The sequence below is a fragment of the Salmo trutta genome, chromosome 10 (assembly GCF_901001165.1).
Source record: "Salmo trutta chromosome 10, fSalTru1.1, whole genome shotgun sequence".
Classification (NCBI taxonomy): domain Eukaryota; kingdom Metazoa; phylum Chordata; class Actinopteri; order Salmoniformes; family Salmonidae; genus Salmo; species Salmo trutta.
Window position 1 is genome coordinate 42,644,822 of NC_042966.1, and position 26,047 is coordinate 42,670,868.

The 26,047-nt window shown below is 45.4% G+C and overlaps 1 protein-coding gene across 2 annotated transcripts in view; it reads left to right on the top strand.

The window, feature by feature from the left end:
- LOC115201744 (cAMP and cAMP-inhibited cGMP 3',5'-cyclic phosphodiesterase 10A-like) overlaps window positions 1–26,047 on the top strand; it is a 155,822-nt gene that overhangs the window by 25,029 nt on the left and 104,746 nt on the right. For both annotated transcript variants that reach the window (XM_029765611.1, XM_029765612.1), the window contains exon 2: window positions 10,762–10,896. In XM_029765611.1, the coding sequence (XP_029621471.1) occupies window positions 10,762–10,896 (135 nt within the window). The remainder of the gene's footprint in view (window positions 1–10,761; window positions 10,897–26,047) is intronic.

Sequence of the window (26,047 nt, forward strand, 5' to 3'; positions counted from 1 at the left end):
TCGGATGGCTCAGATTACCGTGTCTGGTGGGCCCAGAGAGCAAATCAAATGCTCTATAAACCTACCGCTGGCCAATCGGATGTCTGCGGTGACGTAGTAGGCGTAAAGAAAGATACAGCAGAGTTAATACTGTGAGATTTCAAAACGTTTAAAACCACGACCAGAGAGAGACTGTCAACAAATACAGCAAAGAGCTGTTGTTTTTATCAGTGACTTCATGTTTAAGGTCTTACTCAGCGCTGTCAACACTTTGTATTCAACACTTTTATAGCCCATAAAATGTGTGTTTTTCCTATTTCCACTCCGAGCTACAACAAGCAGTGCAGCAGTAATGAATGAGGAGGAAAGTGTATCTACAGGCTTGCATTGTTGTTGTCATTAGTGGTTTGTGTCTTTAATATCGAGGAATATTTCACTTTCATTGTTCATAGGAGTAATATTATGAATTTGTGCATGAGGCAGGAATAATGCCATCAGCTGGAAGACGGTGTGGCCCCTTTTTGGTCAGTGTCAGTGGAGGAAAGGGAGAACGGAGGGATGTTGAGAGACTGACCCTCAGTCTGCTGCTCTCTCCCTCTGCTGAGACTGACCCTCAGTCTGCTGCTCTCTCCCTCTGCTGAGACTGACCCTCAGTCTGCTGCTCTCTCCCTCTGCTGAGACTGACCCTCAGTCTGCTGCTCTCTCCCTCTGCTGAGACTGACCCTCAGTCTGCTGCTCTCTCCCTCCGCTGAGACTGACCCTCAGATGCAGGCACCGTCAGCCCAGTAAAATACAATGTATGCTCACTCAGCTGTGTATCACAAGTAATACAACAACGGATCTTAGGTAAATTCAAGCAAAGCCAATATACAGTGATAATGTATTTGGCCTATAGCCTACTGCACAAACTTCATTAATACAGAACAGTTTTTAATTGGTTAATGTTGCATAGGCTTATGTTTTTTAAGTCATGTTAAAAAAACAACATCTAAGCGGTAGATCTCAGCTTGTTTTTAGACTCAGAAAGTGATCTTGACTCAGAAAAGATTGGTGACCACTGTTCTAGAGTTTCTAGAATCCAACAGCAAAAGACAAAGACTACATCACAAATGGCATCCTAATCCCTATATAGTGCACTACTTTAGACCAGGGCTGCCCCCCCCCCCCCCTATTCCCTATTCCCTATATAATTCACTACTTGGGACACATGTGAAGGCAGCAGGACACATGCTTCCCAGCTGTTCTAGAATCCACTGGAGCTAGTTATCTCTACTTTCAAGCATAATATCTTACCTGACTGAAAGCTCTGTGGTGGTTTAAATGGTACCCAACTAGCACATTTGGGTTGCTTGGAAGTTTTGGGAACATATATTTTTTGTTTTCCAATTGGTCGTGGTAAAACAGACAGTTTTTTTTTTAAAGTTCTGAGAACAGAAGTGAGCATTTTGCCTGTTCTTGAAACGTACATTTTTTTGTTTTTGTTTTAGATTGCAGGGAGGTTCTGCGGACGTTTTTTACGCTGGTTCTGAAAGTTTTCCTGTAAATTATAGGTTATTTTTCTAATAACTTCCTTTAAACCATCACTGAATGTTTTAATAAGACCGTTAGCAACATTGCTAGCTTATTTTGGGACTCCAAGCACAGATAGGACACATGGAAATAAATGTTTATTGTTAAACAGCATCAATAAGATTCGAACCTGTAATCTTCTGTTTTTTTTATCCACGGAAGTAGTCCACTGTGCTACCAGGTTGGAGCTTGCATTGCCATGTTTTTTTTACACATACAAAGCTGTTCATTTTAGTCTATTTAAACAGACTCCATTTCAAACAGGAAACAAACACTCATTAAGATCAGGTGTGGCTAATTAGTGGGCGTGGTCAACACACCTGAACACACTTAACAAGATAGATAGAGGATAGAGAGAGCTTGGATGTTGAGAACAGAATGTACAGGTGAAGTCGGTAGTTTACATACTCCTCAGCCAAATACATTTAAACTCAGTTTTTCACAATTCCTAACATTTAATCCTAGTAAAAAGTCCCTGTTTTAGGTCAGTTAGGATCACCACTTTATTTTAAGAATGTGAAATGTCAGAATAATAGTAGAGAGAATGATTTATTTAAGCTTTTATTTCTTTCATCACATTCCCAGTGGGCCAGAAGTTTACATACACTCAATTAGTATTTGGTAGCATTGCCTTTAAATTGTTTAACTTGGTCAAACGTTTCGGGTAGCCTTCCACAAGCTTCCCACAATAATATGGGTGAATTTTGGCCCATTCCTCCTGACAGAGCTGGTGTAACTGAGTCAGGTTTGTAGGCCTCCTTGCTCGCACACGCCTTTTCAGTTCTGCCCACACATTTTCTATAGGATTGAGGTCAGGGCTTTGTGATGGCCACTTCAATACCTTGACTTTGTTGTCCTGAAGCCATTTTGCCACAACTTTGGAAGTATTCTTGGGGTCATTGTCCATTTGGAAGACCCATTTGCGACCAAGCTTTAACTTCCTGACTGATGTCTTGAGATGTTGCTTCAATATATCCACATACTTTTCCTACCTCATGATGCCATTTATTTTGTGAAGTGCACCAGTCCCTCCTGCAGCAAAGCACCCCCATAACATGATGCTGCCACCCCCGTGCTTCACGGTTGGGATGGTGTTCTTCAGCTTGCAAGCATCCCCCTTTTTCCTCCAAACATAACAATGGTCATTATGGCCAAACAGTTCTGTTTTTGTTTCATCAGATCAGACTTTTTCTCCAAAAAGTATGATTTTTGTCCCCATGTGCAGTTGCAAACCGTAGTCTGCCTTTTTTATGGCGGTTTTGGAGCAGTGGCTTCTTCCTTGCTGTCGATATAGGACTCATTTTACAGTGGATATAGATACTTTTGTACCTGTTTCTTCCAGGATCTTCACAAGGTCCTTTGCTGTTGTTCTTTGGTTGATTTGCACTTTTTGGACTAAAGTACGTTTATCTCTAGGAGACAGAACGCGTCTCCTTCCTGAGCGGTATGACGGCTTCATGGTCCCATGGTGTTTATACTTGCATACTATTGTTTGTATAGATGAACGTGGTGCCTTCAGGCGTTTAGAAATTGCTCCCAAGGATGAACCAGACTTGTGGAGGTCTACAATTTTTTTCTTAGGTCTTGGCTGATTTCTTTTGATTTTCCCATGATGTCAAGCAAAGAGGCACTGAGTTTGAAGGTAGGCCTTGAAATACATCCACAGGTACACCTTCAATTGACTCAAATGATGTCAATTAGCCTATCAGAAGCTTCTAAAGCCATGACATCATTTTCTGGAATTTTCCAAGCTGTTTAAAGTAGAGGTCGACCGATTATGAATTTTCAACGCCGATACAGATTATTAGAGGACCAAAAACACGCTGCCGATTAATCGGCCGATTTAAAAAAAAGAAGAAAAAAAAGAATATTTCTAATAAAGACAATTACAACAATACTGAATGAACACTTATTTTAACTTAAAATAATACATCAATAAAATCAATTTAGCCTCAAATAAATAATGAAACATGTTCAATTTGGTTTAAATAATTCAAAAACAAAGTGTTGTAGAAGAAAGTAAAAGTGCAATAAGTGCCATGTAAAAAAGCTAACGTTTAAGTTCCTTGCTCAGAACATGAGAACACATGAAAGCTGGTGGTTCCTTTTAACAGGAGTCTTCAATATTCCCAGGTAAGAAGTTTTAGGTTGTAGTTATTATAGGAATTATAGGACTATTTCTCTCGATACCATTTGTATTTCATATACCTTTGGCTATTGGATGTTCTTATAGGCACTTTAGTATTGCCAGTATAGCTTCCGTCCCTCTCCTCGCTCCTACCTGGGCTCGAACCAGGAACACATCGACAACAGCCACCCTCGAAGCAGCGTTACCCATGTAGAGCAAGGGGAACAACCACTCCCAAGTCTCAGAGCGAGTGACGTTTGAAACGCTATTAGCGCGCACCTGCTAACTAGCTAGCCATTTCACATGGGTTACACCAGCCTAATTTCGGGGGTTGATAGGCTTGAAGTCATAAACGGCGCAATGCTTGAAAAATTGCGAAGAGCTGCTGGTAAAATGCACGAAGGTGCTGTTTGAATGAATGCTTACGAGCCTGCTGCTGCTTACCACTGCTCTATCAAATATCAAATCATAGACTTAATTATAACATAATAACACACAGAAATACGAGCCTTTGGTTATTAATATGGTCGAATCCGGAAACTATAATTTATTATTTCAGTGAAATATGGAACCGTTCTGTATTTTATCTAACGGATGGCATCCCTAAGTCTAAATATTCCTGTTACATTGCACAACCTTCAATGTCAAATCAAATCAAATCAAATTTATTTGTCACATACACATGGTTAGCAGATGTTTATGCAAGTGTAGCGAAATGCTTGTGCTTCTAGTTCCGACCATGCAGTAATATATAACAAGTAATCTACAAATTCCACAACAACTACCTTATACACACAAGTGTAAAGGAATTAATACGAATATGTACATAAAAATATATAAATGAGTGATGGCTGAACGGCATAGGCAAGATGCAGTAGATGGTATAGAGTACAGTATATACATATGAGATGAGTAATGCAGGGTATGTAATCATTATATAAAGGGACATTGTTTATAGTGGCTAGTGATACATTACATCAAGATGGCAAGATGCAATAGATGGTATAGAGTACAGTATATACATATGAGATGAATAATGTAGGTTATGTAAACATTATCTAATATAAATAATATAAAGTGGCAAGTGATAAATTGATTACATCAATTTTCCCATTATTAAAGTGGCTTGAGTTGAGTCAGTATGTTGGCAGCAGCCACTCAATGTTAGTGGTGGCTGTTTAACAGTCTGATGGCCTTGAGATAGAAGATGTTTTTCAGTCTCTCGGTTCCAGCTTTGATGCACCTGTACTGACCTCGCCTTCTGGATGATAGCGGGGTGAACAGGCAGTGGCTCGGGTGGTTGCTGTCCTTGATAATTATGTCATAATTATGTACAATTCTGGCAAATTAATTACGGCCTTTAAAGAAAGGCATTACATTTACATTTACATTTACGTCATTTAGCAGACGCTCTTATCCAGAGCGACTTACAAATGTATATGGTTAGGTACATTGGTGCAACGACAGTGCTTTTTTCGCAAATGCGCTTGTTAAATCATCACCCCGTTTGTCGAAGTAGGCTGTGATTCGATGAGAAATGAACAGGCACCGCATCGATTATACGCAACGCAGGACAAGCTAGATAAACTAGTAATATCATCAACCATGAGGAGTTAACTAGTGATTATGTTAAGATTGATAGTTTTTTATAAGATTAATGCTAGCTAGCAACTTACCTTGGCTTCTTGCTGCCCTCGCATTACAGGTAGCCAGCCTGCCATGCAGGCTCCTCGTGGAGTGCAATGTAAGGCAGGTGGTTAGAGCGTTGGACTAGCAACCGGAAGGTTGCAAAAACGAATCCCCGAATCCTCCCTGAACAAGGCAGTTAACCCCCGTTTCTAGGCCGTCATTGAAAATAAGAATGTGTTCTTAATCTGACTTGCCTAGTTAAATAAAGGTGTAAAAATTAAAAATAAATAGGCAAATCGGTGGCCAAAAATACCGATTACCGATTACCGATTGTTATGAAAACTTGAAATCGGCCCTAATTAATCGGCCATTCCGATTAATCGGTTGACGTCTAGTTTAAAGGCACAGTCAGCTTAGTGTATGTCAACTTCTGACACACTGGAATTGTGATACAGTGAATTATAAGTGAAATAATCTGTCTGTAAACAATTGTCAGAAAAATTACTTGTGTCATGCACAAAGTAGATGTCCTAACCGTCTTGCCAAAACTATAGTTTGTTAACAAGAAATTTGTGGAGTGGTTGAAAAACAAGTTTTAATGACTCCAACCTAAGTGTATGTAAACTTCCGACTTCAACTGTATATGTTTTTACATTACAATCTAAGACTGTTCTCTCAACATTACTAAAATTTTCTTGTGGTTTTCATGGAATGTTTTCTTAACGTCCTAGGAACAATTTTAGACTTTAAATAGAAACCTGTAGGAAATGTTATGCTGAAGTACTGAAATTCACACAGAAGAACATTGTTTCTTAACATTCTTGGAACTATTTCAGAACATTCCCAATGTCAAACCAGTTAGAGAACGTTCCTAGAACATTATCAAAATTGAAATGAAATGTAACCATGTTTGAACTTTTTTGGAAACATTCTGTTTGAAATAATGTAATGTAATGAAAAAATGAAATACCAAGAAAATAATCTTTTTTTTTTGTCAAGTTCCTTAAATTTGCTCAGAATGTTTCTGAAGCTAAGCAACTATTCTGCACCAATACCAGAAAGTTGTGTGAAAGTTGTACACATAATAACCATTAGGACAACCACGCTCTCACCAAACTGTAAGAAACAGATGGTTCTCAGAACGTTATGTGCTAGCTGGGTTTTTTACTGTATTATTTAAACTACAATAGATATCCTCCTTTTTTTCCTAGTGTCACGTAAGAAATGTATGCATCAATACTGCAGAAACACTCTCTAAATACATGGCTCTGACCCAAACTAGACATCTTCCTTCTTCTCTGTGAGTGACTTCCTGTCTGGTCCTCTATGTTGTGACGTTACCATAGAGATCAAAAGAGGTCTCATCTTTGTATCTGTGCCTTTATGGCATCTGAGACTTTTTGGTGACACTCTTATCCAGAGCGACTTACAGGAGTAATTAGGGTTAAGTGCCTTGCTCAAGGGCACATCGACTGAGCCTCGTCGGCTCAGGGATTCAAACCAGCAACCTTTCGGTTACTGGCCTTTCGCTCTAACCACTAGGCTACCTGCTCTAACCACTAGGCTACCTGTCTCTAATCACTAAGCTACCTGCTCTAACCACTAGGCTACCTGCTCTAACCACTAGGCTACCTGCTCTAACCACTAGGCTACCTGCCTCTAACCACTAGGCTACCTGCTCTAACCACTAGGCTACCTGCTCTAACCACTAGGCTACCTGCTCTAACCACTAGGCTACCTGCTCTAACCACTAGGCTACCTGCCTCTAACCACTAGGCTACCTGCCTCTAACCACTAGGCTACCTGCTCTAACCACTAGGCTACCTGTCTCTAACCACTAGGCTACCTATCTCTAACCACTAGGCTACCTGCTCTAACCACTAGGCTACCTGTCTCTAACCACTAGGCTACCTGTCTCTAACCACTAGGCTACCTGCCTCTAACCACTAGGCTACCTGTCTCTAACCAATAGCTACCTGTCTCTAACCACTAGGCTACCTGCCTCTAACCACTAGGCTACCTGTCTCTAACCACTAGGCTACCTGCCTCTAACCACTAGGCTACCTGCCTCTAACCACTAGGCTACCTGCTCTAACCACTAGGCTACCTGCTCTAACCACTAGGCTACCTGTCTCTAACCACTAGGCTACCTGCTCTAACCACTAGGCTACCTGTCTCTAACCACTAGGCTACCTGCTCTAATCACTAGGCTACCTGCTCTAACCACTAGGCTACCTGTCTCTAACCACTAGGCTACCTGTCTCTAACCACTAGGCTACCTGTCTCTAACCACTAGGCTACCTGCTCTAACCACTAGGCTACCTGCTCTAACCACTAGGCTACCTGCTCTAACCACTAGGCTACCTGCTCTAACCACCAGGCTACCTGCTCTAACCACTAGGCTACCTGTCTCTAACCACTAGGCTACCTGTCTCTAACCACTAGGCTACCTGCTCTAACCACTAGGCTACCTGCTCTAACCACTAGGCTACCTGCTCTAACCACTAGGCTACCTGCTCTAACCACTAGGCTACCTGTCTCTAACCACTAGGCTACCTGCTCTAACCACTAGGCTACCTGCTCTAACCACTAGGCTACCTGCTCTAACCACTAGGCTACCTGTCTCTAACCACTAGGCTACCTGTCTCTAACCACTAGGCTACCTGCTCTAACCACTAGGCTACCTGTCTCTAACCACTAGGCTACCTGCTCTAACCACTAGGCTACCTGTCTCTAACCACTAGGTTACCTGCTCTAACCACTAGGCTACCTGTCTCTAACCACTAGGCTACCTGTCTCTAACCACTTGGCTACCTGCTCTAACCACTAGGCTACCTGTCTCTAACCACTTGGCTACCTGCTCTAACCACTAGGCTACCTGCTCTAACCACTAGGCTACCTGTCTCTAACCACTAGGCTACCTGCTCTAACCACTAGGCTACCTGCTCTAACCACTAGGCTACCTGCTCTAACCACTAGGCTACCTGCTCTAACCACTAGGCTACCTGCCTCTAACCACTAGGCTACCTGCTCTAACCACTAGGCTACCTGTCTCTAACCACTAGGCTACCTGCTCTAACCACTAGGCTACCTGCTCTAACCACTAGGCTACCTGCTCTAACCACTAGGCTACCTGCTCTAACCACTAGGCTACCTGTCTCTAACCACTAGGCTACCTGCTCTAACCACTAGGCTACCTGCTCTAACCACTAGGCTACCTGCTCTAACCACTAGGCTACCTGCCGCAACATCCATGTTAAAGTAGTTAATTTTCTTCTTATTTTGTGTTTGAAAAAAGTGTAAAGCTAATATTGGTGATTTACCACCATTTGGGTTGCTGAAGTCCTGAATCAATCTTGTCTCATTCATTTATTGTGGCAACTAGATGGCTTTAAGCCATTTACAAACCATCAAATAAAATCACATTTGATTGATCACATACACATATTTAGCAGATGTTATTGCGGATGTAGTGAAATGCTTGTGTTTCTAGCTCCAACAGTGCAGTAATATCTTAACAATTCAAGTATATCACCCAAGTTGAAGAAGAAGAAAATGCTCTGGTCATTGGCTGATCACTCCCAACCCGTAGGAATCCCGGCCCAGTTGACTACTTTAAAATGGTGGAAACCCTCAATGACAATATCCATGTAAAAATGGGTTATATCTAAGTGTGAGTCCTATAACTATCTCTATGGATGTCACACATCCAGTCCCCTCCAATGACAAGGGAAGAATGTGTGGCATGGGCATAGAACACAGTCAGCATTTATTTGTTCTGTCTACAAAACGGGTGGTGTCAAAACAGGTAGTGTAAAACCGGGTGGTGTTCAGAACACAGGTGGTAAAAAAAACCCCGGGGGGTGTCAAAACAGGTAGTATAAAACCGGGTGGTGTGCAGAACACGGGTGGTTAAAAACCCCCCGGGGGGTGTCAAAACAGGTAGTATAAAACCGGGTGGTGTTCAGAACACGGGTGGTTAAAAAACCCCGGGTGGTGTCAAAACGGGTGGGTTATTCAGAGAACTTGGCGCAGAATAGCTAGGCTCAATACTTACAAAACATGCACACACACACACACACACACACACACACACACACACACACACACACACACACACACACACACACACACACACACACACACACACACACACACACACACACACACACACACACACACAGAGAGAGAGAGAGAGGACAGTACAGACAGTCAGTGATGGTTCAGTGATGTCCTGGCAAATGGTTGTTCTCCCCGTCGTCCCCGACAACGCACATAATAAACAGCAGCTCCCGACAGAGCTCTCAACAACCTAATTACCCATTAAGCAACACTCCAGTCCTCTTCCCCTCTAACTGCCTCTGTTGGGCCTCCTCTCCCCGGAGACGCAGCGGGCACTACCTCCCACTGCCTCTGTTGGGCCTCCTCTCTCGAGGAGACGCTGCGGGCACTACCTCCCACTGCCTATGTTGGGCCTCCTCTCCCGAGGAGACGCAGCCGGCGCACTACCTCCCACTGCCTCTGTTGGGCCTCCTCTCCCGAGGAGACGCAGCGGGCGCACTACCTCCCACTGCCTCTGTTGGGCCTCCTCTCCCCGGAGACGCAGCGGGCACTACCTCCCACTGCCTCTGTTGGGCCTCCTCTCCCGAGGAGACGCAGCGGGCACTACCTCCCACTGCCTCTGTTGGGCCTCCTCTCCCGAGGAGACGCAGCGGGCGCACTACCTCCCACTGCCTCTGTTGGGCCTCTTCTCCCGAGGAGACGCAGCGGGCACTACCTCCCACTGCCTCTGTTGGGCCTCCTCTCCCGAGGAGACGCAGCGGGCGCACTACCTCCCACTGCCTCTGTTGGGCCTCCTCGCCCCGGAGACGCAGCGGGCGCACTACCTCCCACTGCCTATGTTGGGCCTCCTCTCCCCGGAGACGCAGCGGGCGCACTACCTCCCACTGCCTCTGTTGGGCCTCTTCTCCCGAGGAGACGCAGCGGGGGCACTACCTCCCACTGCCTCTGTTGGGCCTCCTCTCCCGAGGAGACGCAGCGGGCACTACCTCCCACTGCCTCTGTTGGGCCTCCTCTCTCGAGGAGACGCAGCGGGCGCACTACCTCCCACTGCCTTGGTCACCACCATCCCAGAGGACAAAAAGCTGGCTGTCATGACATCATGATATTAATCAGCGATGTCACCTGGGACGTTGTGTTATGTGTTTACATGAAGCTATATATCCCTCTCTCTCTCGGTCAAACAACTGAAATCATCCTCTTTTTCTGCCAAAAGATAGATGAATTAAATATACAATGAATTAATAAATGAAAGAGGTAATATATAATACATTATTGAATGAGTGATTTAACAAATTAATGATGTAGTGAATGAATTAACGATATGATGAATAAAATATGTATTGCATGAATGAAAGAGCTAATGTCCTCCGCTGTGTTTTGTGTTTGTTGTGCAGGTCTGACGGATGACCAAGTGAAGGCGTATCTCTCCCTTCACCCTCAGATGCTGGATGAGTTTGTATCGGAGAGCGTGAGTTCAGAGACTCTGGACAGATGGCACAAGAGGAAGAGCAGCGGTAGTCTGCCTGCAGGTAACCCACACACGATATACCCTGTTACATCTGCCTCTATTGAGCACCGGATAGTTTAGAAAGTGCTTATGAAGACTTAATGAATGCTCTATAAAGCCTTTATTAGAGCTGCAGGTGAACACCACTCTCACACATCCCGTCTCCACGGAGGACAACCACTGTTGTTTAGAAGTGATTTGCATTTAGCAGATTTAAAAAAAAAAAATTACAAAAAAATGTTTAATACATTTTACATACTGGTGGCCCCAGGAATTGAACCCACAACCCTGGTGTTACAAGCGCCCTGCTCCACCAGCTGAGCCTTACAGGACCAGGGAACAAGCACCGTTCCTATCTTAGTCTCACCGTCACCATCTGAATGGAGCTATCCATTGCTAGCGTAGGATAACCTCGTTGGGTACAAAGTTCATTGTTCTGTTTGGATGTGAGGCTTTGTAGTTATTTAGCAGATTGTCTTATGCAGAGTGACTTACAGTTAGTGCATTCATTTTAAGGTAGGTAGACGAGACAACCACATTTCCACCCCCATTTCAATGCATTCATTTATTCAGCCTCGTGTGTTTCTACTTTAATCACGTCTGTGATAGACAGAAAAGTAGACAGAAAGAAAGGAAGACAGAGAAAGAGGAGAGACAGAAAGGGAGAGAGAGAAAGAGGAGAGAGAGGAGAGAGAGAAACAGAGAAAGGGAGAGACAGAGAAAGGGAGAGACAGGAGAGAGAAAGGGAGAGACAGGAGAGAGAGGAGAGACAGAGAAAGGGAGAGACAGAAAGGGAGAGAGAGAGAAGGAAGAGAGACAGAGAAAGGGAGAGACAGAAAGGGAGAGAGAAAGGGAGAGAGAGAAAGGGAGAGACAGAGAAAGAGGAGAGAAAGGGAGAGAGAGAAAGGGAGAAAGAGGAGAGAAAGGGAGAGACAGGAGAGAGAAAGGGAAAGACAGAGGAGAGAGAGAAAGGGAGAGACAGAGAAAGGGAGAGAGAAAGGGGAGAGACAGAAAGGGAGAGAGAGAAAGGGAGAGACAGAGAAAGAGGAGAGAGAGAAAGAGGGAGAGCAGAAAGAGGGAGAGAGAGGGAGAGAGAGAGAGAGAGGAGAAAGTGATTGACACGATTAATTAAAAGAGAGAGAGAAGGAGAGGGTCTGCCGGGTCTCTATGGGTCATTAGACGTGTTTGGAACGTCGCTGCCACACACACACACACACACACACACACACACACACACACACACACACACACACACACACACACACACACACACACACACACACACACACACACACACACACACACACACACACACACACACACACACACAGAGAGAGAGAGAGCGGCTTGCCTCACAGACCAAGCACATCCATCAATGGCCCACAGGCCTGGCTGGCCCTCCGCCCAGCTCTTCTACTGACGTCAGAAACAACCTCCTGGGACCAGCGCCGGCCTGAATGGGGGCAGGCTGTGTGTGTGTGTGTGTGTGTGTGTGTGTGTGTGTGTGTGTGTGTGTGTGTGTGTGTGTGTGTGTGTGTGTGTGTGTGTGTGTGTGTGTGTGTGTGTGTGTGTGTGTGTGTTAGGGAAGGGGTAGGAGAGCTGGTAGATTTGTCGCATTTAGGAGCGGTTTTCTATTTTTCTACATGAGGGCTACAGTCTAGAGTCATGTTGCCAGCCATGCGGATAGAGCAGAGCAGGGTAGAGCAGGGTATAACTGGGTAGAGCAGGGTAGAGCAGAGCAGGGTAGAGCAGGGTAGAGCAGGGTAGAGCAGAGCAGGGTAGAGCGGGGTAGAGCAGGGTAGAGCAGAGCAGGGTAGAGCAGGGTAGAGCAGAGCAGGGTAGAGCGGGGTAGAGCAGGGTAGAGCGGGGTAGAGCAGGGTAGAGCAGGGTAGAGCAGAGCAGAGTAGAGCAGGGTGGTTAGGGTAGAGCAGGGTAGAGCAGGGTAGAGCAGGGTATAACAGGGTAGAGCAGGGTGGAGCAGAGTAGAGCAGGATAGAGCAGGGTAGAGCAGGATAGAGCAGGGTAGAGCAGGATAGAGCAGGATAGAGCAGGGTAGAGCAGGATGGAGCACGGTAGAGCAGAGCAGAGTAGAGCAGGATAGAGCAGGATAGAGCAGGATAGAGCAGGGTAGAGCAGGATAGAGCAGGGTAGAGCAGGGTAGAGCAGAGTAGATCAGGGTAGGGCAGGATAGAGCACGGTAGAGCAGAGCAGAGTAGAGCAGGATAGAGCAGGGTAGAGCAGGGTATAGCAGGGTAGAGCAGGGTAGAGCAGAGCAGGGTAGAGCAGGGTAGAGAAGGGTAGAGCAGGGTAGAGCAGAGCAGGGTAGAGCGGGGTAGAGCAGGACAGAGCAGGGTAGAGTGGGGTATAGCAGGGTAGAGCAGGATAGAGCAGAGCAGGGTAGAGCGGGGTAGAACAGGGTAGAGCAGAGCAGGGTAGAGTGGGGTAGAGCAGGGTAGAGCAGGATAGAGCAGGGTAGAGAAGAGCAGGGTAGAGTGGGGTAGAGCAGGGTAGAGCAGGATAGAGCAGGGTAGAGCAGAGCAGAGTAGAGCAGGGTAAAGCAGGATAGAGCAGGATAGAGCGGAGCAGAGTAGAGCAGGATAGAGCAGGGTAGAGCAGGATAGAGCAGGGCAGAGCAGAGTAGAGCAGGATAGAGCAGGATAGAGCAGAGTAGAGCAGGATAGAGCAGGGTAGAGTAGAGCAGGATAGAGCAGGGTAGATCAGAGAAGAGTAGAGCAGGATAGAGCAGGGTAGAGCAGAGCACGGTAGAGAGGGGCACGGTAGAGCAGGGTAGAGCAGGGTAGGGCTGGGTAGAGCAGAGCAGGGCAGTATAGAGCAGGGTAGAGCAGGGTATAGCAGAGCAGAATAGAGCAGGGTAGAGCAGGATAGAGCAGGGTAGAGCAGGGTATAGCAGGGTAGAGCAGGGTAGAGCAGAGCAGGGTAGAGCAGGGTAGAGAAGGGTAGAGCAGGGTAGAGCGGGGTAGAACAGGGTAGAGCAGAGCAGGGTAGAGCGGGGTAGAGCAGGACAGAGCAGGGTAGAGTGGGGTATAGCAGGGTAGAGCAGGATAGAGCAGAGCAGGGTAGAGCGGGGTAGAACAGGGTAGAGCAGAGCAGGGTAGAGTGGGGTAGAGCAGGGTAGAGCAGGATAGAGCAGGGTAGAGAAGAGCAGGGTAGAGTGGGGTAGAGCAGGGTAGAGCAGGATAGAGCAGGGTAGAGCAGAGCAGAGTAGAGCAGGGTAGAGCAGGATAGAGCAGGATAGAGCGGAGCAGAGTAGAGCAGGATAGAGCAGGGTAGTGCAGGATAGAGCAGGGCAGAGCAGAGTAGAGCAGGATAGAGCAGGATAGAGCAGAGTAGAGCAGGATAGAGCAGGGTAGAGTAGAGCAGGATAGAGCAGGGTAGATCAGAGAAGAGTAGAGCAGGATAGAGCAGGGTAGAGCAGAGCACGGTAGAGAGGGGCACGGTAGAGCAGGGTAGAGCAGGGTAGGGCTGGGTAGAGCAGAGCAGGGCAGTATAGAGCAGGGTAGAGCAGGGTATAGCAGAGCAGAATAGAGCAGGGTAGAGCAGGATAGAGCAGGGTAGAGCACGATAGAGCAGGGTAGAGCACAATAGAGCAGGGTAGAGCAGGATAGAGCACGGTAGAGCAGGATAGAGCAGGGTAGAGCAGGATAGAGCAGGGTAGAGCGGGATAGAGCACGGTAGAGCAGGATAGAGCAGGGTAGAGCAGGATAGAGCAGGGTAGAGCAGGGTAGAGCAGGGTAGAGCGGAGCAGAATAGAGCAGGGTAGAGCAGGATAGAGCAGGGTAGAGCACGATAGAGCAGGGTAGAGCAGGATAGAGCAGGGTAGAGCAGGATAGAGCACAGCAGGGTAGAGCAGGATAGAGCAGGGTAGAGCAGGATAGAGCAGGGTAGAGCAGGATAGAGCAGGGTAGAGCAGGATAGAGCAGGGTAGAGCAGGATAGAGCAGGGTAGAGAAGGATAGAGCAGGGTAGAGCAGGATAGATCAGGGTAGAGCAGGATAGAGCAGGGTAGAGCAGGATAGAGCATAGCAGGGTAGAGCAGGGAAGACCAGAGCAGGGTGGGGTAAGGTAGGGTGTGTTAGGGTAGTGTATGGTAGGGAGGAACAGTATAGGGTGGAACAGGATAGGGTAAAATAAGGTAGGGTAGAATCATGTAAGGTTGGGTAGGGTAGGATAAGGTAAAATAAGGTTGGGTAGGATAAGGTTAGATAGGGTAGGGTAAGGTAAAATAAGGTTGGGTAGGATAAGGTTAGATAGGGTAGGATAAGGTAAAATAAGGTTGGGTAGGGTAGAATAAGGTTTTGTAGGGTAGGATAAGGTTGGGTAGGGTAGGATAGGGTAAAATAAGGTTGGGTAGGGTAGGATATGGTTGGGTAGGATAGGATAAGGTAAAATAAGGTTGGTAGGATAAGGTTGGATAGGGTAGAACCAGGTTGGGTGGTGGATAAGGTTGGGTAGGGAAGGGTAAGGTAAAATAAGGTAGGGTAGGGTAGGATAAGGTAGGGTAGGGTTAGGCCAGGTTGGGTAGGTTGGATAAGGTTGGGTAGGGTAGGTTTAGGTAGCGTAAGGTAAAATAATGTAGGGTAGAAAAAGGTAGGGTAGGGTAGGGTTTGGTAGGGTAGGGTAGGGTAGCATAAGGTAAAATAAGGTAGGGTGAGGTAGGGTAACATAAGGTAGGGTAGGATAAGGTTGGGTAGGGTAGGGTGAGGTAGCGTACGGTAAAATAAGGTAGGGTGAGGTAGGGTTTTGTCATGACGTTGGCCTGTGGGTAAGGTTTATGACCCCCCCATAAATACCTTTCTCCCTTCCCCTCTCTTTCTGACTCTACTGAAGGACTGTTGAATAGCCTTTGTTAAATATAGAGAGTCTGGGAACATCAAACAAATGGGGAAAAGGAACCATATTTTGGTAATAAAACCAGTTGGAAATATGCTTTGGAACTTAATGAGTATGGATGTCAGTTCAGTTGTCATCTGAGACATTATGACTGATGACAGGACGACATAAACTGTACCTGGGAAAGTCTACACCCTCTAGTTATCAGAGTCACATGGAATTGTTATACAATTGAAATGTTTGATATTGAAATTGTTTGTTAGGAGATTAAATGTAATTTTAGCTTCCAGTTGAGAGAATTGGGTTTTCATAAGGAAAGTGCCCTGCTTTATCAGTGGCCCACCCCTGTGAAGAGACAGGGGTTATAAACAATGAAACACACCCATCTCCCCTCGCCACTATATAAGACAATGACACAATGTAACCAGGGTTCCAGTACGTGAGGTCTGCAGCCTCTACGTTAGGACACACGTCAAGTACAGAACTAAGCCAACCTCGGCATGAGCTTTGGTTGTGAATGGTATGAACTTTGAACTTATTCACTACAGAAGTGATACTTCCTAGCCGTTGAGTTAGCAGCAGCCGCTGTAGACGTGGGCTAGGAAAGGACGGACGACGGATCCAGTCTACCACAGACGAAGATACCACCACGTATCTAATTTACCACCAGAGACATTCTTCCGAGGACAGGAAGATCTGTTGGCCAACCCGGCCAGCATCTACGACCAATCTACCGAAGCGCAGCGCAGAGTAAATATTTATTGCATTTTCCTTTTCCAAATGGGCGGTAATTTAGAATGCATAAGATTCTCTATTTACGATAGCATAGCTGTTTCTTTGTTCCTTAGTCTTCCCGCTCTTTCATTCAAGCCCAACCCCCCTTTCTTTATGTAACAGGCCGCCATGTCGGCTCCGACCCCCTTTCTTTATGTAACAGGCCGCCATGTCGGCTCCGACCCCCTTTCTTTATGTAACAGGCGGCCATGTCGGCTCCGACCCCCTTTCATTATGTAACAGGCGGCCATGTCGGCTCCGACCCCCTTTCTTTATGTAACAGGCCGCCATGTCGGCTCCGACCCCCTTTCTTTATGTAACAGGCGGCCATGTCGGCTCCGACCCCCTTTCTTTATGTAACAGGCGGCCATGTCGGCTCCGACCCCCTTTCTTTATGTAACAGGCCGCCATGTCGGCTCCGACCCCCTTTCATTATGTAACAGGCGGCCATGTCGGCTCCGACCCCCTTTCTTTATGTAACAGGCCGCCATGTCGGCTCCGACCCCCTTTCTTTATGTAACAGGCCGCCATGTCGGCTCCGACCCCCTTTCTTTATGTAACAGGCGGCCATGTCGGCTCCGACCCCCTTTCTTTATGTAACAGGCGGCCATGTCGGCTCCGACCCCCTTTCTTTATGTAACAGGCCGCCATGTCGGCTCCGACCCCCTTTCTTTATGTAACAGGCCGCCATGTCGGCTCCGACCCCCTTTCTTTATGTAACAGGCGGCCATGTCGGCTCCGACCCCCTTTCTTTATGTAACAGGCCGCCATGTCGGCTCCGACCCCCTTTCTTTATGTAACAGGCCGCCATGTCGGCTCCGACCCCCTTTCTTTATGTAACAGGCCGCCATGTCGGCTCCGACCCCCTTTCTTTATGTAACAGGCCGCCATGTCGGCTCCGACCCCCTTTCTTTATGTAACAGGCCGCCATGTCGGCTCCGACCCCCTTTCTTTATGTAACAGGCCGCCATGTCGGCTCCGACCCCCTTTCTTTATGTAACAGGCCGCCATGTCGGCTCCGACCCCCTTTCTTTATGTAACAGGCCGCCATGTCGGCTCCGACCCCCTTTCTTTATGTAACAGGCGGCCATGTCGGCTCCGACCCCCTTTCTTTATGTAACAGGCCGCCATGTCGGCTCCGACCCCCTTTCATTATGTAACAGGCGGCCATGTCGGCTCCGACCCCCTTTCTTTATGTAACAGGCCGCCATGTCGGCTCCGACCCCCTTTCTTTATGTAACAGGCGGCCATGTCGGCTCCGACCCCCTTTCTTTATGTAACAGGCGGCCATGTCGGCTCCGACCCTCTTTCTTTATGTAACAGGCCGCCATGTCGGCTCCGACCCCCTTTCTTTATGTAACAGGCCGCCATGTCGGCTCCGACCCCCTTTCTTTATGTAACAGGCCGCCATGTCGGCTCCGACCCCCATTCTTTTTGTAACAGGCCGCCATGTCGGCTCCGTCCACCAGGGCCGTTTTCTGTATGACATCATTTGTATTCTGTGTATATGTAATTCTGTGTAATTAGTTAGGTATTTAGTAAATAAATAATTAAACCCAATTTTGTATTACTGATTCAACTTGTTAGCCAGGGTTCGTGAAAATAACCAACAATTTACAACTTTCATTATGAGACTGAAATAAAATTGACGATTAATATTGACTGCTATCGATGTAAAATATGAATAAGTCTTTAAGAGTTTATTCGGAAGATAACGGCTCTATGAACACTCTTTCGTGGTGCCCCGACTTTCTAGTTAATTACATTTACATGATTAGCTAATCAGGTGATATTAATTACAGAGAAAGGATTTTATAGGAAAGCATGTCACATCACTTAATCTAGCATAGCCAAAGACACGACAGTATCATAAGGTAGGGTAGGGTCGGGTAAGGTAGGGTGGGGTAAGGTAGGGTAGGGTAGGGTTGGGTAGGGTAGGGTAGGGTTAGGTAGGGTAGGGTAGGGTAGGTAGGGTAGGGTAGGGTAGGTAGGACAGGGTAGGATAAAAACATTTGGGGTGGTAGGTATCCTAGTGGTTAGAGCGCTGGGCCCATAACAAAAAGTTATATACACTACCGTTCAAATGTTTGGGGTCACGCTGTGTACTACTCCCTTCACAGAACAGCGCAAACTGGCTCTAACCAGAATAGAAAGAGGAGTGGGAGGCCTCGGTGCACAACTGAGCAAGAAGACAAGTACATTAGAGTGTCTAGTTTGAGAAACAGACGCTTCACATGTCCTCAATTGGCAGCTTCATTAAATAGTACCCGCAAAACACCAGTCTCAACGTCAACAGTGAAGAGGCGACTCCGGGATGCCGGCCTACTACAGTCTTTGTGACTATGTGGTCACTCTGGGTCACAGACAAGACTCTCTGTGACTGTGTGGTCACTCTGGGTCACAGACAAGACTCTCTGTGACTGTGTGGTCACTCTGGGTCACAGACATCTCAACCTGTCTAGAATAAATCAGTTCATGCCCTCTATGTTCTTGGTGCTGATCAATTAAACTATGGGTACATCCAAAATGGCACCCTATTCCCTAGTCGCAGTTGTAAATGAGAACTTGTTCTCAAACTGGCCTACCTTGGTTAAATAAGAGGTGAAATAAAAACGTAAATAATTTTTGGGGTTTTGTTGATATTATGTTGCTACTGTTAGCATTGGTGGAACCCACAGAATCCACTTAGCTACCATGATTAGCTGACTGACTGTTCCAAAACACACTGTGGGTTTTTCTAAATAACATTCTGTGGTTCTGTGAAATAGAGCATTAGTGTAGTATTTGGGTCAGGGTCAAATATTAACTGACCTGACGTTCATGTCAATGTAACACAGACCAACAATGTAAAGTCTGTTTGGATGTTTCAGCAACACTGTGTATCTGCATCCCAAATGGTACTCTGTTACTTTATATAGTGCACTACTGTTAACCAGAGCCCTATGGACCCTGGTCAAAAGGAGTGCACAATATAGGGAGTAGGGTGCCATTTGGGACACAGACTGATATGTCTTTAAACACAAGAGCGGACAAAATATTAAGAACACCTGTTCTTTCCATGACATAGACTGACCAGGTGAAATCTATGATCCCTTATTGATGTCACTTGTTAAATCCACTTCAATCAGTGTAGGTGAAGGGGAGGAGTCAGGTTAAAGAAGGATTGTTAAGCCTTGAGACAGTTGAGACATGGATTGTGTATGTGTTCCGTTCAGAGGGTGAATGGGCAAGACAACATATTTAAGTGTTGTTGAACGGGGTATGGCAGTAGGTGCCAGGCATGCTGGTTTGTGACAAGAACTGAAACACTACTGGGTTTTTCACACTCAACAGTTTCCTGTGTGTATCTAGAATGGCCCACAAACCCAAAGGACATCCAGACAACTTGACACAACTGTGGGGAAGCATTGGAGTCAACATGGACCAGCATCCCTGTGGAACGCTTTCGACACCTTGGAGAGTCCATTCTCTGACGAATTGAGACTGTTCTGAGGGCAAAAGGAGGGGAGGGGAAACTCTCAATGTTAGGAAGGTGTTCTTAATGTTTTGTTAGCTCAGTGTATTATAGACATTAAAACCAGAACTGGTCACTTCTTCTTAATTTCATTGCCTGTTAGAGCACTAATCACCCGTTAGTTAGAGACAGGGTTGTTTGTCTCTGCATATCACCCGTTAGTTAGAAACAGGGTTGTTTGTCTCTGCATATCACCCGTTAGATAGAAACAGGGTTGTTTGTCTCTGCATATCACCCGTTAGTTAGAGACAGGGTTGTTTGTCTCTGCATATCACCCGTTAGTTAGAAACAGGGTTAGTGTCTCTGCATATCACCCGTTAGATAGAAACAGGGTTGTTTGTCTCTGCATATCACCCGTTAGATAGAAACAGGGTTGTTTGTCTCTGCATATCACCCGTTAGTTAGAGACAGGGTTGTTTGTCTCTGCATATCACCCGTTAGTTAGAAACAGGGTTGTTTGTCTCTGCATATCACCCGTTAGTTAGAAACAGGGTTGTTTGTCTCTGCATTCACGTCCTACAGTAACAGGGTAATAAGAAAAATCACATCTTTGAATATAAATGGTTTTGTTTTACCTATTACAAATGCTTTGTTTGGCTTTTGTAGGTAGATTTATCCAATCAAAGTGTATTTGTCATACTGTATGCACAGGATAGAGCGAAGTTTAACTCAGTGCAATGAAATGCTTACTTGCTTATTGTCAAAAGGCTATCCTTTTACTGATTCCATTAGTGTGGTGTGGTGGTTTGGACTCCACCCAAACCATCTAGGAGCCTGAACCATCTCTTTCATATGTACAGTCTGCCAAGCCCTGCTCAGGTAATACCTCCCATCCTTTTCGAAGCGTTGTTCGTTGTACTATTGTCTATAGTGCCACGGAGTGTTGTCAGTTGTAATCTTGTACCCATTCGATTGAATAGATCTGCTATCGTTAGCTGAAAAGAGAAGCCCACTGTGGTCTACTCAAATGTGAATTCCTTATTCTATAATAGCCCCTCTCTGTTTTCAAATCAAATCAAATGAAATTGATTTATATAGCTTTTTCAAATCATGTAGAGGGCTTGGGCTCTGTTGCACTATAGCAACCACAGCCCATGTTAGTCGGTTTATAACGTTCCATCATTAGTTACTCTGAGAGGTCCTCATACTGGACATTGGCTGCGGCCTCAGGCCCTATGGTGTTAACCTTGGGGAAAAAGTCATTCACACATTCGACTCCTTCCTCTATTACAAATAAGCATAGACCAAAATGAGGCACTTCTATGCAGTCTGATAACCATACCAACTATATAGATATCAACCATGTGACAGGGCCTGCGACCGCCTATTGAACATAGCTTATTTGAGTTGGAGACTCCGTGTGACTTACAATTCGTTATTAAGGACTTTGGGTTGATGCGTCTGGACATTAGTAGGTTACTTCCTGATCTGGATTAAATCAAGATTTGAGCTGCGCAGACAAAATCTGGACATTCTGGTATTGACTGAAATTTGGATCTCTGGGGATAGTCTGGACTCTGATATTAATATTGAAGGTTATAATGTGTTCAGAGTTGACAGACAGGGTAGAGGTGGTTTCAGTGGTCGTTCTTATAAAAACATTTTTTTTTTTTTTTATCTTTACTGAAATCCATTTCCCTTGCTAACGTGTTTAGCAACTATCTTTAAACCTTTATCTGGGGAAACATGTCTCCATAACTGTTATAGGGGTCTTTTACCGTCCTCCCTCGGCTAATCTTTGTGCATCGAGGAGTTAACTAGTTTGTTGTCTTATTTTATTAAATCAGAAGTTATTATCCTGGGTGACCTCAATTATGATTGGGGAAATGCAGTCTAAAACATGTGTAATGATCTAAACCTAACCCAGATGGTGACTAAACCTAAACGGCCCAACCCTAAAAATCCTTCAAAGATAAACTCTGATTGATCTCATTCTAACGAATACACCAGAGAAATATGTTTCTACTTGTGTCTTCGCCCCAAGATATTAGTGATCGTTACCCAGTTGTTTGTGTTAGAGATGTGAAAATACAAAAAAAATCTAAGCCTCGTGTCATCACAAAGAGGAACTTTAAAAACTTCAGTTTACACAATCTTTATTTTAGTGATCTTGATTGTATTTCAGCGTTCCCTGAACCTGATTCAGCTTTAAGCCTCTTTGTAGATGTCTTCTATATTATTGTGGATAGTTATGCTACCTTTATATAACGGAGGGTTAAAGGTAGATCTAATACCTGGTACACTCTGGAATTATCAGAAGTCATTCATAAAAGAGATGATGCTTGGGTCAAGGCCAGGAACACTGGCTTAGGCCCGGACCGGCAAGCTTTTAAGCACCTGAGGAATCATTGTGAGACAAATCAGAAAGGCTAAATCTAATTGTTATGTAACTGCTCTTTCGGATTGTAATGGGAACCCGGCTAAATTTCTGGAAAACTGTCAAATCCCTGAATGGTTCTACTTCCTCCTCTCTGCCACAACAAATTAATTCAGACACTGACCTCATTACAGGGAAAAAAATGCTATCATTGATGCATTTAATCACCATTTTATTTCAGCTGGCTATCTCTTTGAAAACGTCTACGCCTATTCATAATGATACTGGTCTGGATGCTGATAGGGGGATCTTAACTGAATGATCAGATGAAGGATAGTCAAAGCTTTTCTTTTATTTACAGAAAAATAAGTCCTGGATGCTTTGCTAGCAGTATACAACAAGAAATCCATAGGGACCGAACAATTGGATCCCGGTTTGCTTAAGTGTGCAGCGCCTATCATTGTTGTCTCAATAACCACCATTTTTATTTAACGTTGTTATCAGGAAATTTTCCAAAAGTATGTAATCAGCTCTTCTGCTGCCACTCCATAAGGGTGGGGCTAGTAATAATTGTAATAATTATCGCCACATTTCAAGGATTCCTTGTCTGACTATGATTCTTGAATCATTGGTAAATGTACAGCTTGACTCTTTTTTTATCTAAGATATGTATTTTGAATGTTAACCAATCAGGGTTTGGGCCTGGACATCCAATCAGGGTTTAGTCCTGGACATCCAATCAGGGTTTAGGCCTGGACATCCAATCAGGGTTTAGTCCTGGACATCCAATCAGGGTTTAGGCCTGGACATCCAATCAGGGTTTAGGCCTGGACATCCAATCAGGGTTTAGGCCTGGACATCCAATCAGGGTGTAGTCCTGGACATCCAATCAGGGTGTAGTCCTGGACATCCAATCAGGGTGTAGTCCTGGACATAGCACTATGCCAGTAAACCACTTTAGTACTTAATGATCTTGTCAGTGCTTTAGACACTAAAATGACATGTGCTGCTTTGTTTGTGGACCTGTCAAAAGCTTTTCATACTGTTGATCATGTTATTTTAGTGAATAAATTGTCCTCGATAGGCCTGAGCTCTGACGTCTGTTCTTGATTTCATGATTACCTTAGTGACAGAATTCAGGCCATCGTGATTGATGGGGTTAAGTCTGAATTTCTTGATGTGCATCAATGTGTACCACAGGGGTCCATTTTGGGACCTGTTCTCTAGTGAATATTTATATAAACACCATTGGTCAATCTGTTAAATGGTAAACTTCATCTATATGTGGATGATACTGCTATGTATGTTGTTACCCTGACTGTTGATCTGACTGTTGATCTGGCTGTTGATCTGACTGTTGATCTGACTGTTGATCTGACTGTTGATCTGACTGTTGATCTGGCTGTTGCCCTGACTGTTGATCTGGCTGTTGATCTGACTGTTGATCTGACTGTTGATCTGACTGTTGATCTGGCTGTTGCCCTGACTGTTGATCTGGCTGTTGCCCTGACTGTTGATCTGACTGTTACCCTGACTGTTGATCTGACTGTTGATCTGACTGTTACCCTGACTGTTGATCTGACTGTTGATGTGACTGTTACCCTGACTGTTGATCTGACTCTTACCCTGACTGTTGATCTGACTGTTGATCTGACTGTTGATCTGGTTGTTGATCTGACTGTTGATCTGACTGTTGATCTGGCTGTTACCCTGACTGTTGATCTGGCTGTTGATCTGGCTGTTACCCTGACTGTTGATCTGGCTGTTGATCTGGCTGTTGATCTGGCTGTTACCCTGATTGTTGATCTGACTGTTGATCTGGCTGTTACCCTGACTGTTGATCTGGCTGTTGATCTGGCTGTTGATCTGGCTGTTACCCTGACTGTTGATCTGACTGTTACCCTGACTGTTGATCTGACTGTTGATCTGGTTGTTGATCTGACTGTTGATCTGACTGTTGATCTGACTGTTGATCTGGCTGTTAGCCTGACTGTTACCCTGACTGTTGATCTGACTGTTGATCTGGCTGTTGATCTGACTGTTGATCTGGCTGTTGATCTGACTGTTGATCTGGCTGTTACCCTGACTGTTGATCTGGCTATTACCCTGACTGTTGATCTGGCTGTTGATCTGGCTGTTGATCTGACTGTTGATCTGGCTGTTACCCTGACTGTTGATCTGACTGTTGATCTGACTGTTGATCTGACTGTTGATCTGGCTGTTACCCTGACTGTTGATCTGACTGTTGATCTGACTGTTACCCTGACTGTTGATCTGACTGTTGATCTGACTGTTGATCTGGTTGTTGATCTGACTGTTGATCTGACTGTTACCCTGACTGTTGATCTGACTGTTGATCTGGCTGTTACCCTGACTGTTGATCTGGCTGTTGATCTGACTGTTACCCTGGCTGTTGATCTGGCTGTTGATCTGGCTGTTACCCTGACTGTTGATCTGGCTGTTGATCTGGCTGTTGATCTGACTGTTGATCTGACTGTTGATCTGACTGTTACCCTGACTGTTGATCTGACTGTTGATCTGGCTGTTGATCTGACTGTTGATCTGACTGTTGATCTGGCTGTTGATCTGGCTGTTACCCTGACTGTTGATCTGGCTGTTGATCTGACTGTTGATCTGACTGTTGATCTGGCTGTTGATCTGACTGTTGATCTGGCTGTTACCCTGACTGTTGATCTGACTGTTGATCTGGCTGTTGATCTGACTGTTGATCTGACTGTTACCCTGACTGTTGATCTGACTGTTGATCTGACTGTTGATCTGGCTGTTGATCTGACTGTTACCCTGACTGTTGATCTGGCTGTTGATCTGACTGTTGATCTGACTGTTGATCTGGCTGTTACCCTGACTGTTGATCTGACTGTTGATCTGGCTGTTACCCTGACTGTTGATCTGGCTGTTACCCTGACTGTTGATCTGTCTGTTGATCTGACTGTTGATCTGACTGTTGATCTGGCTGTTACCCTGACTGTTGATCTGTCTGTTGATCTGACTGTTGATATGACTGTTGATCTGGCTATTACCCTGACTGTTGATCTGGCTGTTACCCTGACTGTTGATCTGACTGTTGATCTGGCTGTTGATCTGGCTGTTACCCTGACTGTTGATCTGGCTGTTGCCCTGACTGTTGATCTGGCTGTTGATCTGACTGTTGATCTGACTGTTGATCTGACTGTTGATCTGGCTGTTACCCTGACTGTTGATCTGACTGTTGATCTGGCTGTTACCCTGACTGTTGATCTGGCTGTTACCCTGACTGTTGATCTGTCTGTTGATCTGACTGTTGATCTGACTGTTGATCTGGCTGTTACCCTGACTGTTGATCTGACTGTTGATTTGGCTGTTACCCTGACTGTTGATCTGGCTGTTACCCTGACTGTTGATCTGGCTGTTACCCTGACTGTTGATCTGGCTGTTACCCTGACTGTTGATCTAACTGTTGATCTGGCTGTTACCCTGACTGTTACCCTGACTGTTACCCTGGCTGTTACCCTGACTGTTGATCTGGCTGTTGATCTAACTGTTGATCTAACTGTGTCAAAACTACAGTCAGGTTTTATAGCTATGCAGGAATCCCTTGCTGATTTAAAACTTGTGCTTAAGATGGGCAAAATGAAATACTGTTGTTTTAAACTGTGGTGAGAATGTTTCAGATGGACTACATGTTCACTCATTAGACGGTTCTCCAATCAAACGTGTT